At 38.1% G+C, this 18,900-nt stretch overlaps 1 protein-coding gene across 1 annotated transcript; it reads right to left on the bottom strand.

The window, feature by feature from the left end:
• Positions 1-2,295: 2,295 nt before the first annotated feature.
• On the bottom strand, positions 2,296-17,663 carry LOC129437509 (NLR family CARD domain-containing protein 3-like). Its single transcript, XM_055195691.2, has 12 exons — positions 17,509-17,663; positions 17,330-17,422; positions 15,826-15,933; positions 15,676-15,733; positions 13,608-13,815; positions 10,557-12,330; positions 9,890-10,063; positions 9,115-9,288; positions 5,759-5,932; positions 4,093-4,266; positions 3,628-3,801; positions 2,296-3,516 (listed from the first exon to the last, which is right to left on the bottom strand). The coding sequence occupies exons 1-12, from the start codon at positions 17,559-17,561 to the stop codon at positions 3,510-3,512; spliced, it is 3,171 nt and encodes a 1,056-aa protein (XP_055051666.2). The 5' UTR covers positions 17,562-17,663; the 3' UTR covers positions 2,296-3,509.
• Positions 17,664-18,900: the final 1,237 nt, after the last annotated feature.

Raw genomic sequence — 18,900 nt, 5'->3', positions numbered from 1 at the left:
ACTTATTTTACATAGCAGTGCTGGATTTATCTTTGTAACAAAGTTACATAGTTAGTTTGTCAGGAATAGTGAAGAGCAGGAGCTCTTCTTCTTTAATTAACTTTGAAGACTTCAACAGTTAAGCTACTGTTGATTTTATTGGTCACCTCTGATACGGCGCAGCGGTGCTGAGACGTCACATGCCGATTGCTCTTCGCGGCTCCGCGATAAGCCAAGCGAGTGTTGAGTCAAATAACAATGGTAGGTACAGCCATGGTAATATGTACTATTTTGGTACAAATGTGTATGTTTGACGTACCAATATGCACATTTTATAGCGCTTTTCCATTGCATAGTACCCCATGGGTCAGGTCGGGTCAGCTCACTTCACTTTGGAATGGTTCTTTTTTCAATCGAGTTTAGTATCACTTCAAAGTGGGAGGGATTATAGGCGTGTCGTTTTATTTGCGCTGCCTACTGCTTTGACATCATAGAGCGTTGTTGTACATCCCCATACATTCATTTATTTCTCAGTCTGCAACAAAATTAAAATTGACCACCACAAATAAATGTTTGCACATCGTGTTTATCACTACCGCTGTCATGATGACAGTTTTTGTACAAACACCCATGGCGTCAGTCGATGCGCTCTACTGAGACTCATTTAAAGGAGCTGTACGTATTGTTTCTACTTAAACTAATCCCTTTTCAATTGCCTGTGTGTGAAGGGGTGCTAATCTCACATTAAAATGATCCACTTTGCGGGTTTTGCTATTACCTCTAAAAAAATATTTTATTTTATGTGAAAGTACCAAGTCGGATTTGGCGCGAAATCCAGTGACGTCACCTGCATGCGCGCTCCCGAGCCCCTCGCCTCGTCTACTGACTTTGCACTCAACAGCGACGACACTGCAACATGTCTGATAACATTAAGAAACGACCTGCTTCCAGCACAACACAGACTTCCACACAAACTCCACATATTGTGAAGAAAAAAATTATCTGCTGAAGCTCGTAAGGCCAAACGTGAATCGGATCAACTTCGGACAAAAACACGGATTAACATCGGCAGGGCATTTGAATTATGGAGAAACCTCCGCTTTGTTTTGGGTATAAAAATGGATCCAGAGTTGGCTTTCATCCTTTTGGACAGGTAAGCTAACATTACTACTAAGCATGTAAAATATATTTCGATTTTGTGCTTTAGTGTTTTAGATGTTGTTTCGGTTTGGTAGCCTTCGCTTTAGCGTGTGTTCTCCCAGCCGTCGTCGATCGATGACGTAAAACTGTGGACGCGTTTGTTTGCGTGCGTCCGCTTTTTAAAAGTCTTTAAACTCTTACAGTCTGACATTGATGGAAACTGAAATTATACAGTGTGACATGGACTTCACTACGGTATTGATCGCACAGTGTGGCAAGCAACAATCCTAAAGGACTATTTAAAGTAGCACAGTGTATACCGGGCTTTACTGTTATACTGAAATAGTTCAGTGTAGTTCACTAACCGTTTTCGTTATCTGACCGTAAATGTACCTATGTGACACCACATAACATAGGCCAAAATGCAGTCAATTTAACGTTGTAGTGGGAGTTTATCTGAGTTTCCAGCATGTTGTGTGGTGCTTTCTCCGGTGTGTTGCATCTCAGTCTGGCCGTCGCTCATGAGTTCGAGCACGCGCTTGTAAACTTATTGGTTGCAATCTGAAACATCACCTCTAGAGGCAGCTGAAAACTACGTACAGCCCCTTTAAGTTGCATAATGCCGTACATGCGGAGTTTCACATCGCGAATGTGCCGCCACAAACCTTAAGTCTGGAAAATATTGGTATGATGTTTCTGATTCTCAACATGTGGATGTTTTCACTGCTAAAGGGAGTTTTGGAACTTACAAAGCAAAGATGACAACAGGTTTGCTCGAGACAGCCCAAGCACGGAGGTACTGTAAAGCTAATCTTGCATTTAGAATAACGCTTGTCATGATTTTCTCAGACCAATCAGTGATCTTTAGTGTTTTCCCGTCATATTTTAGTATAAACTCCGCTTGTTTGGAACTCCAATCAAGGTGGTACTAAAAAAAGTTTTGGGTACCACGTACTGTACCCAGTGGAAAAGCCCACCAAAGAAAGCTGACCCAACACAAATCATGGGGTACTATGCAATGGAAAAGCGCCATTTGTTACGAAGTATACTTTTTGAAAAGGTACCACCTCAATGACATCTTTTGTAGATAGGTAAAAAAAAACAGAAAAAAAACAGTAAAAATGGAGATACACAAAACCAAGATACATAAGATACATACAAATTTCACAATAGCAATTAAAAGGAATACATTTTATTTATATTTTATTTATTTGCAGTTGTTTTTGACCTCTTTATTATCAACTAATACAGTAACCATGACAAATGTGACAAACAGTAAGAAAATTAGCTTTATCATTTCACAGTACAATCCATAACGCTAATCATTATGTTTATGACGAATCTCTGCGACAGTACTCTTTGAAGCATGGTATTTACTGTACATCAGTGTCCGATAGGCCTATTGCTCACTTATTTTCGTTCACTTCTTCCCTATATAGTGGTCAATTTAGCATTCGCTATATAGGGAATAAATCTTATAGATTTTAATTCTTTTCAATTAAATCGCACTGAATTGCTTTTTGAGTTAGCAGAAATATTTTTTTGAATAGAATTAAAAACACGTAATAGTGAACTGAATCTAATATTTCCCTACACACCTAACCCTACCCAGTAAATACTTTCATTCTTAATAAACAGGCACTTAATGTTTTAAATTTTGAACATTTTCTACATTTTTATTTAAAATAAAACAATCTAATGCATGGAAATGGGTATAAACGGAGGTCGGAGCCAGCTGCAAATGGATGGGTTAGCAGCAAGTGGGTGGAGCTTTAGCCGCAAGTGGGCTGTACAAACTTCCAGAGGATTCACCACCGTCCCATTTGAAGCGTAAACTCCTCCTACTTGCACATTTCTGAAATCCCTCCTACTTGCGGCATAAGCTCCTCCCACTTGCGGCATAAGGTCCTCCCACTTGCAGTCTCCGGGCTGCAGCGATATATACTTGAATGCATGTGCCACTGAAAATGTGGATTTTTTAAACGTCATACATTGGTAGGCGGCGCTGTAGCATTTGCCAACAAGGGAAGCTATTTACACTTGAATAAATTAATATAAATGAACCAAATTTTGTTTTGAACTTACAATCCTGTGATCCTGCTTAGAAGCTATTAAAAGAGTGTGTTATGACTTATTTTGTGTGTTTGTGATTAAGTTAATGGAAAAATGGATGGGGCCTTGATACCGTGGCTCCACCTCATGATCACTACTGTACAGACTCTTCGCTTAAATGACGTCATCGGGTCAAGATGTCAGCGGCTTTTGTTGAGATATTTTGGCATCATGGAAGTCTATGTAAATTTTTTTACAGTCTGTGTTCAGGACATGCAGCAGTTGTTTTGATTAACCAGTTTTCAGAGTTTCCACCATGAGTATCTGACTGTTGTTTGTCAAATCCTGAAATTTAAAAAGGAAAAATCAGACATAATACACTGCCACAGATGTGTTTAAAAACTCACTTTGTTCAGAATCTGGTAAAATTCTAAAAGCATTGAGTCAATAACTCACCTTAATGTCTCCAGTGTACATTTTGGATCCCTTTGTAGAGCAGAAAGCAGCTTTACCTCTGAATCTCCTAATTTATTAAAGCTGAGATTCAGGTCTGTCAGATGTGAGGGGTTTGATCTCAGAGCTGTAGCCAAAGCAACACAACCTTCATCTGTAATACCACAGCTGTAAAGCCTGCAGAAAATAAGAAAAATCCTCACCTGTTCAGCTTAACACACTAATACAGTTATCGTATATCATCGGACCCACACAGACCACAGGGTGAGCACCCCCTGCTGGTCTCACCAACACCAAACTGGTTTTCTCAGATGGTCTCCCATCCTAAAACTGACCAGACTCAAACCTGCTTAACTTCAGTGGACAAGCTGTCTTGGGCTATAGGGTGATATGGTTGCAGTTCCTTTCAATACACTAACTGACCCACATAAAAAGTTAAAGTGTAATTAATGATATGATGACACTCACTGTAATTTCTCCAGTTTACAGTTAGGATTCTTCAGTACATCAGAGATTAGCTTCACCCCTGAATCTCTTAGTTTATTATCAGACAAATTCAGTTGTCTCAGGTGTGATGGGTTTGATCTCAGAGCTGAAGTCAGAGCAGCACAACCTTCATCTTTAATACTGCAGAACTCCAGACTGTAGAAAGAAAAAACTGTAAAATCTGTACTTAATAGTCATTTGTTAATTTGTTAATTGGTAGTATAATGTGGTATGTACCACACTTTATTGATTCAGATGCTTTTTCCTTATCAATCACATACTGTTTCTATTTTTAGTGTATACTCTCTTAGGTTTGTTATCTTAATAGGGACTTGGATATTTACACTGAACAAAAATATAAACGCAACCTTTGTTTTTGTCCCCATTTTTCATGAGCTGAATTTAAAGATCTAAGACTTTTTCTATTTGCCCCCAAAGGCCTATTTCTTTTACATTTATTCATATAGCTGACACTTTTATACAAATTTTTTTTTTATACTTAACTAAGTGTCTTGCTCAGGGACACAATGGTGTGTGTCACCGTGGATTTGAACCAGGGTCTCTCACACCAAAGGCGTGTGTCTTATCCACTGCGCTATCACCAGTTCTAAATTTTGCTTACAATTCTGTCTAAATCTGTGTTAGTGAGAACAACTTCTTGCCAAGATAATCCATCCACCTCACAGGTGTGTCTTATTAAGATGCTGATTAGACAGCATGATAATTTGCAAAGATGTGTCTTAGGGAGGCCACAATAAAAGGCCATTTTAAAATGTGCAGTTTTACTGTATTAGGGGTCCGTGAGGGTCTGAAGCCATTTGCCTCATGGAGTGCAACACATCTTCATCCCATAAAGCTGATCAGGTTGTTGATTGTGGCCTGTGGAATGTTGGTCCACTCCTCTTCAATGGCTGTGCAATGTTGCTGGATGTTGGCAGGACTGGAACATGCTGTCGTATACACCAATCCAGAGCATTCCAAACATGCTCAATGGGTGACCTGCCTGGTGCTGGCCATGCAAGAACTGGGATGTTTATAGCTTCCAGGAATGCCGTCAATAAAATGCACCTGTCTTTGTTGTCAAAATCATACATCTGCCCATACCATAACTCTACTTCCACCATGGGCCACTCAATCCCCAAGTTGACATCAGCAAACCACTTATCCACACAACACTATACACGCTGTCTGCCTTGTACAGTGAAAACCGGGATTCATCTGTGAAGATAACACCTCTCCAAAAAGCCAGACGCCATCGATTGTTAGCATTTGCCCACTCACGTCGGTTACGACGACGAACTGCAGTCAGGTCGAGCCCCCGATAAGGATGATGAGCATGCAAAGTCTTAGATCTTTGAGTTCAGCTCATGAAAAATTGTGTTGCTTTTAAAAGTTAAAAATATTGATAAAATAATTGTTATAAAAATATGTGGTGCGACACTCATCACACTGTGCGACCCGTAGTTTGACAACCCCTGATCTAGATGGCATAATGCACAAGCATTCGGTAATACCAATTTCTTTATGCATAGATTAAACATATTAGATAATTAAAATTCCAAAATATATCACACAATAAAACAATATCAGTTAAATTTAGGAGACACATGAAGAAGGTCAGATGCTTTGATAGCACAATAACACTTACTCTAGTTTCTCTAGTTTACAGTGAGGATTCTCCAGTCCAGCAGAGATCAGCTTCACTCCTGAATCACCTAGTTTATTATAGTTCAGATTCAGTTGTCTTAGGTGTGATGGGTTTGATCTTAAAGCTGAAGCCAGAGCAGCACAACCTTTATCTGTAATACTGCAGTAGCCCAGACTGCAGAGCATAAAAAACATGAATGATCTCTTAGATGTGTAAACTTTAAAATGTTAGTATTTTAACATACACACAGGTTTGTTTTGCTATATTTGTGGGGACTTGCCACATGCCTTTTGCTTTTTACTGACGTAATTTATTTTTTATCTAGCAACCATAACCACACCCATAAACCTAACGCACATAAATCTTCTGCATTTTTACATTTCTAAATGCGCATAATGTTAAAATTTTCCCTTGTTGTGCCTGCTAGTTGGTCCCTTCAATGTAGGTGAATCTCATGGCCCAAGTATCATGGCCCTAGATGAACGCACAGCCTTGCAAAGTATAATTCATTTGAGTAATTCGACACATACACAGATGCTTGAAGCATCCGTTTTGCGACAAATTGCAATACCTCTCCTGGCCTACATACATACATGCTCCTATAAGTGCATCCGGTGATGCGTGTACAGTACGTGCATACTGTTCTGATGACAAAATTTGCGTCATGTGGACTGAAGTATACCTATACCTTCAGGTATTACCATCCTTGTGGCTTTTATCTCCATTGCCCTTTCCCACTTAGCAGACCAGACCAAAACCTTGTCCTGCTTACACCACTTTACAAATCTGTTGTTCATGGTCAGCCTGTGGTGTGTGATGACAAAAGCACTGAGGAGATAGATTGTGGGGGGCTGAGGTTTTTACAGTGCACATAAGAATGATATTGACAGTAGTGCTCTGTGTTACTGACTGCGTTCATTTCTGTGTTGATAACACTTAAAGACTCAAAAATAGGGTCCTAAGGAAGAAAGATAAGGATAGGGTGTAACATGTTCAAAAGGAGCTCAAACAGAGCCTGGGAGAATGCAAGGATGCCTTCAAGAGGAAACTAGAGGACAAGCTCCAAAAGAATAGTGCGAGTGACATTATGAGGGGACTTCAAACAGTCTGAACACATTCAACCCCTTTCGAATTGTCCACCAGCAGCCTCCAGGCCACACTGACCATCTCAGATGACCAGGTCATGAGGGAGCTAAGGAAGCATCATTAGGGTGAAACCAGGTGCTCTGAAAAACATGTTGTATTGTCCTAGTACAAAAGAAAGTACATCACCCTAATCTTTTTATAATACAGACTGGCAGCACTGACTTCTAATATTATAAAGATCATTTAGAGATGGGATGCGCAGTCCTGCTGTTGGAGGGTCAATTGTCCTACAGAGGTTAGCTCCAACCCAAATTTAAACATATCTGCTGCAGCTATTCAAGGTCTTACTAGGCATATTAGAAACATCAAGGCAGGCATGTTGAAGCAAGTTGAAGCTAAACTCTGTAGGACTGTGGCCCTCCTCCCTGGTGATTCAGTACTGGACCCTCTGCAGCTGCTGATATCTGCATGCTGCAAAGGATCTATTCACATCTGGACAGGACGGGGAGCACAGTTGGCAGCTTTACTGGGAAGAAAGCAGTGCACCCCTCCTCACTGACAGACCACAGTTTGTAGGACTGCAGAACTTTGGGAGGTACATGGGTGCTCCTCAAGGAACTGTTCTGTCTTCACTCTATATACCTCAGACTACAATTATACTGTAACTCAAATTCTTGCCACCTAGAAAAACGTTTAGATGACTCTGTTGTAGTTAGTTGTTTTAAGGGTGGGCAGGTGATGGAGTAAAGAGCAACAGCTTTGTGGTGTTGTGTGGAGCAAACTATCTACTGATGCAGAAGTTCTCAACTCCAGTCCTCAGGTCCCCCCTCACAGAATGTTTTAGATGTCTTCATATATAAAACACCTGTTTCAGTTCATCAGCTTTTTAGTGTGTTAATTAAAGAAACCTTTCAAACATTCTGGAAGGAGCCTGATGAGTGGAATCAGGTGTTTCATCCCCTCTGAAAAATCCAGCTAAACCCAGCATAAGCTGATAGCTGGTTTTAGCTGGTTTAAGGTGACAGTAGCTGGTTTAAGCTGGTTCTCCCAGCTAGACCAGCTTAAAAAGTGACCAAAACACAGCTAGACCAGCTTGCTACACCTGCAATACCAACTTAAACCAAGCTGGGAGACCAGCTCACCAGCTTATGCTGGTCTTAGCTGGATTTTTCAGTAGGGATATAAGGACATCTAAAACATTCTGGGAGGGGGGGCCGAGAACTGGAGTTGAGAACCGCTGTACTAATGTATGTACGTTAAACAAAGTGGTAATTGACTTCAGAGTGTTTAAAAGGACCAACCCTTTCCTATTTCTGTACATTGGGAACCACATAGATGACAGACTTGAGTGGACTAATAACAATAGCCATGTTACCATCACATTGATTTTATGCGCATTTTAAGTATCGCATAAGAAACGAGTGATGAAAGTGCCCAATTTCAATTAAAAATACCTTTTACGCTCGCATGATGTGGTTTTTGATTTATGTGAAAACGAGTTAATGCAAATAAAAGGAGATGGAAATGCATTTGCTTAAAAAATTATGTTGTAGCAAACATTAAACCTACGTTACTGACCGTCAAGTTTCCGCTGTTGTTGTCTTAACCATATATGGGGCTTGACGTAAAATATGCTGCATTCCTTTCTCTGTGCACAGCATTTACTTTGGCAACTACAAGCTGCACTTCTAATAAATAAATAACGTGCCCCATCTTAACTACATGCATTCCTGTCTCCATTTTCCAAGGATGCCTTGTTTTGTTTACTGTTGGTTACTAGGTTACTAATACCACCATTCGTAGGTTACGGAAAAACTCACCTAATTTGCATTTGTTTGTTTTTCTTTTTTTGCGAAATTTAAAAAGATTCGCTTCAAGTTTGGACAGAAACCCTATGGAGCCTCTGAAGGGACCTTTGCAAAAAAATAAGACTTTTGCTAGATACTATCGCATGCGCACAAGTGTGATTGTGCCTGCTGTTTATAAAACAGCCACTAGATGACACAGTGTTAAATAATTTGTTTGTGTGAGTAGATACAATGCAAGATATATACAATCATATAAAAACAATACACAATCACACTAACGTGTGTGCACACAATAATCTCTCATTTGCACGCAATAGTTTCTTGTGTGCACGTAAAAGTTTTTTTATTGTATTTGCAAAGGTCCCTTCAGAAGCTCCGTAAAACCCAGCTAATGAGTAATCTACAGAAAGGACAAGCAGACACTACCTGAGAAAACTTATTTTGTAACACAACAACACTCACTCTAGTTTCTCCAGTTTACAGAGAGGGTTCTTCAGTAGATTACAGAGCAGATTCACTCCTGAATCTCCTGGTGTATTCTTGGATAGATCAAGTTCCCTTAGATGTGAGGGGTTTGATCTCAGAGCTGAAGCCAGAGCACCACATCCTTCATCTGTAATACCACAGCTGAAAAGCCTGCAGAGAAAAAAGCAATTAACTTTTGAACAATTGTTCTGAACTACACCCCAAATAATGTGATGACTAAATTCTGTTTGACTGATGTGTTGCACCCAATAAACATTTTTTTGAAACATCAATCAAACTGTTTTGGTTCTTTTTCTTTTAATTTACTATACACATGATCATCATCCACATTGAGACATGACCTCGGCATGTAGCACCATAGGTGCAGTGACCTCTCAGCACACCAAGGTGGTATGTTAAAACGTTTTGACTTCAAATTAATATTTAACAAAGAAAAATAATTATTAAACAAATAGACTCTTGCATTTTCTCATCTTTAGTGGTACATATCCACTGGATCACCCTCCATCAGACATGTCTTTTTCTATCCTGAATGTGGACTTAAACCAGTCTGATTTATATGGAAGAAGTGGCTATGATTTTGTGCAACATGTGGATTGCCGGGGTGTGCCTTTTTTAGTTTGTTTTTGTGTTAAGGAACACAATAATTAAACCATCAAAATTAAAATGATCATTGCTGGCTGACTATTTTATGTTAAGAATATTAAAAAAGAGTTTTAAATATTGTTGTAAAACTGTAATTTCCACTCACTGTAATTTCTCTAGTTTACAGTGTGACTCCTCCAGTGCACTAGAGAGCAGCTTTACTCCCGAATCTCCAAGATTATTCACAGACAGATTGAGTTCTGTTAGGTGTGAGGGGTTTGATCTCAGAACTGAAGCCAGAGTAGCACAACCTTTGTTTGTAATATCACAACTGGAGAGGCTGCAGAGAAAATGCAATACGCATCAGTATACTTCCTAAAGGGGTCATGATATTAGGAATCACATTTCCTTGATCTGTTGACATATATAATCTGTCATTTTCATATAACCTGTCTCAGAGAAAGCCACAGGACAGCGTTATTTTGTTGGCTTCCCCCACTGCTTTTTAGTCAGTGGTGGGACTCAAATGGATCTGAAGGAGTAGTTGTTTACAATCATGATAAAATTGTAATAACAGTAAGGTTGTGATAACCAACAAATATTGGGCTGTTGTTGGCTGTGGAATACGGCCATCTTCGCAGGGCTTCTGAGGATTCTCAATGTTAGAAAGAAATTGATTGTTTATTTTTTGATGAATGTACTGTCATATCAGCACTGATATATGTTTGACTTTTTGTAAGAAGCGTGTTGAGGTTCCAATGAGTTTGTTTTATTTTTTTTAAAGTGTTTTTGGTAGAGAGAATATCTTTCTTTGGAGAAGACAAAATACTCACTCAGCTTTTTTGGATGCTTTGACCACTGGCAGCAGTCTCAGAAGACATTCTTCTGATGGATCATATTTACTGAGTTTAAACTCATCCAGCTCCTTTTCCGAGTTCAGCAACACAAACACCAGAGCCGACCACTGAGCAGGAGACAGTTTAACTCCAGGGAGACGACTCCCACGTCTTCTGGTCAGATATGACTGGATGTCCTGCACTAGAGACTGATCGTTCAGTTCATTCAGACAGTGAAACAGATTGATGGATTTCTCTGGAGATTGATTCTCCCTGATCTTCTCTTTAATGTAAGCAGTTGTGTCCTTAATGCTTTGCAAGCTGTTTACTGTCTTTTTCAGGAGGCCTTGTAAGAGAATCTGATTAGACTTCAGTGTGAGACCCAGAAGGAACCGGAGGAAAAGGTCCCAGTGTCCGTTCTCACTCTGTAAGGACTTGTCCACTTCATGTTTCAGTAAATCTGTCAAATTTGTCTTTGACATATTCCAGAGTCCTGAGGTTTGTTTCGAAGTTTCAAAGAAGCACAGAATCTTAAATAAAGCAGCCAGAAACTCCTGAATGCTCAGATGTACAAAACTGAACACTTTCCCCAGGTGAATTCCATGCTCCTCCCTGAAGACCTGAGTACAAACTCCGGAATACACTGACATTTCTTTCACATCAATGCCACACTCTTTTAGGTCCTCCTCATAGAAGATCAGGTTCCCTTTCTCTAACTGCTCATAAGCCAGCTTTCCTAGTGCAAAAATGCTCTTTCTAGCCTGATCACGATTTATTTCTGGTTTCCCATCATACTTCTGACTCTTCAGTTTGGTCTGATAGATCAGGAAGTGTGTGAACATTTGAGTGAGAGTCTTGGGGATCTCTGCTTTATTCTCTGCTTCGCTCAACATTCGCTCTAGAACAGTGGCTGAAATCCAGCAGAAGACCGGGATGTGACACATGATGTACAGACTTCTTGATAATCGGATGTGTGTGATGATTCTTTCAGACAGGATCTGATCACATATTCTTTTTCGAAAATATTCTTCCTTCTGAGGATCGTTGAATCCTCGTACCTCTGTGACTTGGTCGATACATTCGGGAGGGATCTGATTGGCTGCTGCTGGTCGTGAGGTTATCCAGATCAGAGCCGAAGGAAGTAGATTCCCCTTGATGAGGTTTGTCAGCAGAACATCCACTGAGGTTGATTGGGTTACATCAGATAAAGTCGGATTGTTGTGGAAATTCAGATGTAGTCGACACTCGTCCAGACCATCAAATATAAACATGACTTTGTAGTCATCATAATCTCTTGATTTTAGTTGTTTTGTTTCTATGTAAAAGTGATTCACCATTTCCATAAGACTGAGATTTTTTTCAATCAAATTCAGCTCTCTGAAAGTAAATGGAAATACAAAATGAACGTCCTGATTTTGTTTGCCGTCACTCCAGTCCAGAATGAACTTCTGTACAGAGACTGTTTTTCCAATTCCAGCAACTCCTTTAGTCAGCACAGTTCTGATGGCTTTGACCTGTCCAGGTAACGCTTTAAATATATTAGTGCATTTGATTGGTCTCTCCTCTGTCTCTGGTCTCCTGGATGATGTCTCAATCTGTCTCACTTCATGTTCAGTATTGACCTCTCCACTCCCTCCCTCTGTGATGTAAAGTTCTGTGTAGATCTTATTTAAATATGTCGAGTCCCCATGACTGGATATACCTTCATTAATTTTCTGAAACTTCTCCTTTAGTCTGGATTTGAGCTTTTGTTGATATGTGGGCATCAGTTCTAACAATATAAAGTGGAAAATAAAGAAAAATTGACATTTTTGTTGATGAATTAAATAATCAACATGGAAAATGAATTAAATGATCAACGTGGAAAAGTTTGGAAAGTCATAGAGGTTGTTTAAACTTGATTCAACAGCAAGGGTAACAAACATACAGTATTTTTTTCCAAGCACATGTTGTATGACAAAAAGTGCTTAATAGTAAAGAGGTGACTATGCTCATTATTGTGGTCAGTATGATTCACCATTAAAACTAGAAATTACATGTATGTAGGCATGTATGTTTTTTTTTTCTTTGTTTGTTTTGTCACTGTGTGGTAAGGAAGGAGATGAAGGGAAAAAGGAAAAGAAAAAAAATATATTGTGTCAATTTTGTTATGTTAATTGTATGATAGCAATATGAACAATGTCAAAAAAAAAGTTATTAAAAAAACTATTAATTAAATTTATAAGTGTGTAAACGTTATTTATATTCGAAAACATTATTTATATGACCATATTTTTCAGACTATAAGTCGCTCTGGACTACACGTCGCATTTATTTAGAAAAATTATTTCACAAAATCCAAGCCGAAAAACCGTAATTTAATCTGGAAAGGCAAATTATTCAACTAAACAATAGCAGACAGAACAGCAGCATACAGAATTTACCTGGAAGGCTGAATAGGCTAAATGAACAGAAGAAAGCCAACGAGCATCAAGTTCGCAGGCTCGTCATTCCACATCACTAAATACATTGAATTACATAAATACAGAAGCAGCATATAGCAGACTCTCGTGGGTGTAGACGGTAATGTTGTCTCTAGGTTCATATATGTCCAAATTAATTCATACTTACAAGTCGCGCTTGACTATAAGTTATAATCGTTTTGAGGAGGGGAGGAGATTTGCCTTTTTGATTAAAGATTACGAGCCCGCATGAATTTTTTAAAAATAATGAAGCTCACAGATAAGTCATTTGTAAACCAAAATATTCTAAAACAAATTACAGTTTATTATTTCAATTTCATTGCTAAATCAATCTGTTTTAGGTATTTAATTAAAAGGTCAAATGCTTTAGGTAAAAGTTAGATAGGAGCAACAATCCAGAAGTTGGTCTGGTGTAATAAAATTAAGATCTCTGTTTTGTTGCATTCTAATATCAGCAAAACGCTAGTCATTCATTTGAACTATATAGTGAGGAATTAGGTCCCCAGAGTCATGTGATTTAGAGATTTGTCAGGTTGCTTGCAGGCAGTTACGTCACTGCTTATATTGCTGTTATCAGATTTCTTACTGGTCTGTAGTGTGTTTGCGAGGTCTGTCTGCTTCATCTTCCTCAGGATGTGCAGTGTGATCTTCAGAAACGCCTCTCTAAATCTGCTATGACTCTTATCATCATCATCCTCCTCCCTCTCAGAAGATTCTGGGTAATCTGGATTTAACAGCCTCTTCAAACTGTTTAACTCGTTCTTCATTACAGAGATGATTTTGTACTCAACTTCCTGAAATCGCAGTGAATAATCAAACAGTGAAGTTTCATTAAATAACAGACAGTGAACAAAATAATCAAAACACAAATCAACAATACATTTATTTGAAGTTTAATAAACAGCCTTAGGGTTGGAATGGACAGTGATGTTTATGTGGCAGCATATGGTGCATACGGATTCATGTTTTCTAACTAACTTGATGAGATTTATGATGCATACAGATGAGACAGGTAGAGACTCATACACTAATACTTGTTGTGTCATGGTGTTGAAGCTTTGGCAACACTTCTGGTGCGTGCTGGTGTCTAAAGCATGTGTAAAAACACATCTATAGGCTATCATATTTCTTTTTGTTGTGGTGTTATTAATCCCACTTGAACCCAGTCCAACCCAGTTGGTACTACCATAGCCTACTGTATAAATAGTTATGATTTCAAATAGGTACACCAGAAGCGCTCTCATAGTGCAGTGTCATAGGTTGCGGGAAATGCAACCTAAAATGTTTTCATTGCTAAACCTTGTTCTGCAAGTGGTATCCATACTGTATATTAGATGGGGAAAAAATTAACTATGAGGGCAACCCAAAAATCCAAATGATTTACATCTGTAGGCCTTTGACAGCTTTATTATTCACTTCTCAATAGTTAATACACAATTAATAGTTAATAAATCCAGCAGGCGTACCATAGACAAACCATAGACATTTACTACTGCTATTTCTTCAAATCTTAATATCATAGAGACATTGTGGTTGGTTTATATCATTCATAATGGCAAGCTGCCTTTGGAGCATCATTATTAGCAGGTGCTAAGAGTACCCTAGCAACATTTTAGCAAGCATCGGAACATCATAGAGCCATAGGGGGGGTCTTCTGACCCATGTAAGCAAACAGGACATCCAGGATGCTATATGTTAGCACTGAAAACTACATGTTAATATGTATTACCTATTAAAAAATACTAACTAAAATACACATGTTAATTATGTTAGATCCATGCCAGCATGGTAAAATGTGCTAGCTTCATGCTAAATCTTGCTAGCATCATTCTAAATCATGCTAGCATTGTGCTAAATCATGTTAATTTCATGCTATCTTAAATGCTAAATCACGGTAATGTGATGTTCCCATTTCTCTGTCTTACCCCTTCCCCTTACCCCTAGTTTTCCATGTTCATGTGAGAGTAAGGACCAATCGGGATAGCCCTTTCGCTCTCGTGAACGTGCAAAACTAAGGGGTAGGGGTAAGGGGAAGGGGTAAGACAGAGAAATGGGATTGCGCCTTAAAAATGTTAACCATGTTAGCTAGATGTAAGATAAAGCTGAAGTTTGAAAACTAAATAGAAGACAAACATCTTTTTAAACTATTCAAAATTTTTAGACTAGCCTTGTCAAGCCAACTTAAAGTTTGTACTTAAAAGAGCGGTTTTGCGGACAGGGATTAGAGTAGTCCTAGACAAAAATAAATGTAAGAGCTGTCCAAGCTAAAAACAACTTGCACTGACATCCCTGCTGAAAAAACGTTCTGTAATGGTTTTATTGTTTTTTCAGCAGTGATATCTAAAATACATCAGTGCACTTTGTTTTGCCTCAAAATGCACACAAGTAATGTTTTAGTAATGCATGTTTGTTAAAACTAGTTATATTTACCAATTAAACTAAGGCCTAGTCCTGGCTTAAGCTAATCCCTGTCCCGGAAACCACCCCAAAATTTACTACCTAGTTGTAATTACTAGCCCAATAATTAAAATTACTAACAGAAAACCTACATTTTTATTGTTTTGTTTGTATAGTGCTTTTACAAATAAGAATTCCCTAAATGACCCCAAATTTAAATATTTGGTTCTTAAAGGATTAAGCAAGCAAACACACACCTTGAAAATGGAGTCCAAGTTTTTTCCAATATTTGATTCTGATTCATCAGGTGTTTTTCTGCAGTAAAACAACATTTTGGATTTTATGGTGAATATGTACCAAGTACAAAATACATGTTTATATTTCTAATACTGTAAACTGCACAACACCTCAGATCAGTGGAGGAATCTCCCAAACTGAATTTTATTGGCTGATCCATTAAATCATCACTCTTCATAGATATCCAGCTGGGTTCAGGAGATTCGTTCAGACAAAGACTAAAACACAACAGCAAACAAACACTGATTAAAAAAATCTCATGCACCCATAAACTTCTCATTTGACAAAATACAACCCCAAATCAGAAAAAGTTGTAGGGACACTGTAGAAATTGTGAGTAAAAAAGGAATGGAATAATTTATTAATCTCATAAATTTATATTTTATTCACAATAGAATATAAATAACATATCAAATGTAAAAAGTGAGACATTTTAAAATGTCATGCCCAGTATTGGCTCATTTTGGATTTCATGAGAGCTACACAGCTTTTACAGGACTACACAATTAAGACAAAAACACAATCGTAAGTTATTTCCCCTGATGTTTAATTAGAGTTATCATTTTGATTAATGACATTTACATTGTTTTCATTTTATTAAAATTACTTGAGGCTAAGTTGCAACACTATGTTACAGTAACAAACCAGTGTAAATAAAAAATATCAAAAATCCAAGCTATCAAAAGGATTTTGTGATTTACACAACCAACTCAGAAATCTAAAAACTTGATAAAATGCTAAATCACACGATAAAGAAATCTTTGAATGCGCTAAAACACTCTTTGTCCAGTATCTCCACAAAAAACATATTCAATGTATCATTCTGTGAAGTTGTTATAGGTTGTACATTGAACTTTTCCAGCAATAAAAATCTGACAGTAATTCACACTTTATGGCTGATAAAAGTGTATTTTAATGGGGGTCAACCACAGATAACAGTTGCTCACCTCATCCAATCTCATCTCTTCTTTTTACCCTTGTCCAAACACATTTAAGCATTCTGAGATAGACTTGAGCTGATGGGGGGTGCATAATCTGTTAATAATCTTATTAAATCTGCTGCACAGAAAGCTGTGATTCCTGGAATATAAACTGAATTTATTTCCTTCCTGTGTTACAGTAACTGTGATACGCACTCATATCATACCTAACCCAACAAAACCTACTCCACCAGAAGCACTCACACTGTATTTTGCGTGATCCGAGCTCTGGCACGCTTTAGTCATTAGGATGTAAGTTAAGCGCTCTCTTAACACTGGAGCCCATCGTGATGTTAAGTCTGTGTTTGTTTATTCTGAGACGTTTGGTGCGCAATGACCCACAGCCCTTTTACATGCCACCATATTGATCTGTCGCATATGCAGCTCAGACATTCACGTAACCCTGCTGCACGCATCAGAAGTTTTTTGCAGAGGCAGATGAAAGTGCGCAATTGACGACTCTGCTTTTAAACCTTTTGCGATCACATTGCGCACTCCGCACCTGAGCCCAAGTGAACCACGCTTGAGTGCGCCCTGGAACTTATGCTTACATTTAAATTCATATTTAACAATTTAGCAGACACTTTGATCAAAGCAATTAAAAAAAGTGAGGATCATACTCATGGCATCTCACCTGTTCTCAGTAGAAGAGTTTTCCTCCATAAAGAGATGTAAACGATCCATTGATTGTTTTCCCACATTGCTGTGTTCAGGTAAAACTGAAAGACTAAAAATAAAAAAACACCATTGTATTCATTTTTTATTTCTTAACGCTAAATACTTAAAGCATAAAAGCACAACAGGTTATCTCACCTTTTGTCTCTCTTTGTGTCCTGTTCTTCAGAGAGACTCATTCTGAAAGCCATGCTATCATCTAAAATCTGTCATTAAATCCACTGAATCAAATTATTATAGACAGCAGCAGTGATTCAGACAAACACTAGTGTTTAGTAATGAAACTAATGAGACAATTTACAGATGTTTTCCCCTCCCGATGTACTTTAACCTCTTTTATTGCACATCTTTATTATCGGTTTCAGGAATTTGGTCGTAAAATGTTTACTGTCTGTTTACATGAATATTACATCAAAACAATGCTATTACATCTTAACTTATGAAATGTTGTTTGAAACCTCATGCAATTATTAAAAAAAGACCACAAATAAAAATAAATAAATATAATAAGGACCATCAATATAGCAGTCTTTTACTAAACAGCTGACGTAAAGGTTCAGAAATTGAAAACAATGCAGTCAAATGTAAAAACTAAAACGACTTAAATGACTCATTGTCTTAACTTTGAATGACAATAAAATTATACTGAATAGTGTGTTATTAAATTAAGCTGATAAATATATTTATGCAAGAGCAGTGTGTTGTATTTGTGTTTTCCTGAGTCACATCAACAGCCATCAGGTCTGTAAAGTCGATGACGTGTCACGTCCTCTGATCTATAACTGGATTGCGCAGAACTCTTTACAAAACAAATCATAATCTAAATTCACTCGGTTTACAGAGTAGCAGTAACACAAGATAATTTATTGCATGCACTTACGGTACTTAAAGCATGATAAAGTCATTATTTAGATTCAGAATGAGCATGTTTGTGATGAATTATACATATGCTGCATACTGACCACTGATCTGATACTCTAATGAAGATGAATGTATAGTAACACACTGTTTAACCCTGTAAAGCCCCCGGTTGTAATATAACTTCAGTTTAACATCTAATAAAATATACCTGTTTTGCTCTTTAAAACCAAATTTACACAACTAAAATGTCATAATGTTAAAGCAACACTATGTAGTTTTTTTACCTTTAAATAATGTCTCTAAAATTAGTTCAGTGATAAAACAACTTTTAACTCGACAAATTGTACTGTTGCTGCAACCTGAGCTGCCTCCTAGCTGCTACAAGCACACTCTGAAAGTGGCGGTGGAGGGTAGGAAACACAGCCCCGCTCCCCCCTCCCCCTGCCTGCAGAAGAGTGTGTGATACCAGGCACTGTTGCGCTTTTCAACCACATTGGGGAGCTGTAATTCATTTTTACATGGAAACTACATAGTGTTGCTTTAACCCTGCAATGATTTTTAATGGAAGACTTTGTAAATAGGTATGTTTTCCTGGCCGTGAACTTACAAAACATGCAAACCCACCTTGAAGATCATAACCTTTTTTACTGGACTAAATAAATCAACAAT

This window comes from Misgurnus anguillicaudatus, chromosome 24 (assembly GCF_027580225.2).
Source record: "Misgurnus anguillicaudatus chromosome 24, ASM2758022v2, whole genome shotgun sequence".
In the NCBI taxonomy this organism is placed as follows: domain Eukaryota; kingdom Metazoa; phylum Chordata; class Actinopteri; order Cypriniformes; family Cobitidae; genus Misgurnus; species Misgurnus anguillicaudatus.
The sequence above is the reverse complement of the archived record's forward strand: the minus strand, read 5'-3'. Positions and strand labels throughout refer to the sequence as shown.

Excerpts from the sequence above, each read along its gene's own strand:
- LOC129437509 (XM_055195691.2), bottom strand. The coding sequence starts at position 17,561 with ATGGCTTTCAGAATGAGTCTCTCTGAAGAACAGGACACAAAGAGAGAC. Across the intron at positions 15,934-17,329 it reads AACTCTTCTACTGAGAACAG|TCTTTGTCTGAACGAATCTC; the intron begins GTGAGATGCCAT and ends GTTGTGTTTTAG. Across the intron at positions 12,331-13,607 it reads CGCAAACACACTACAGACCA|AACTGATGCCCACATATCAA; the intron begins GTAAGAAATCTG and ends TTATATTGTTAG.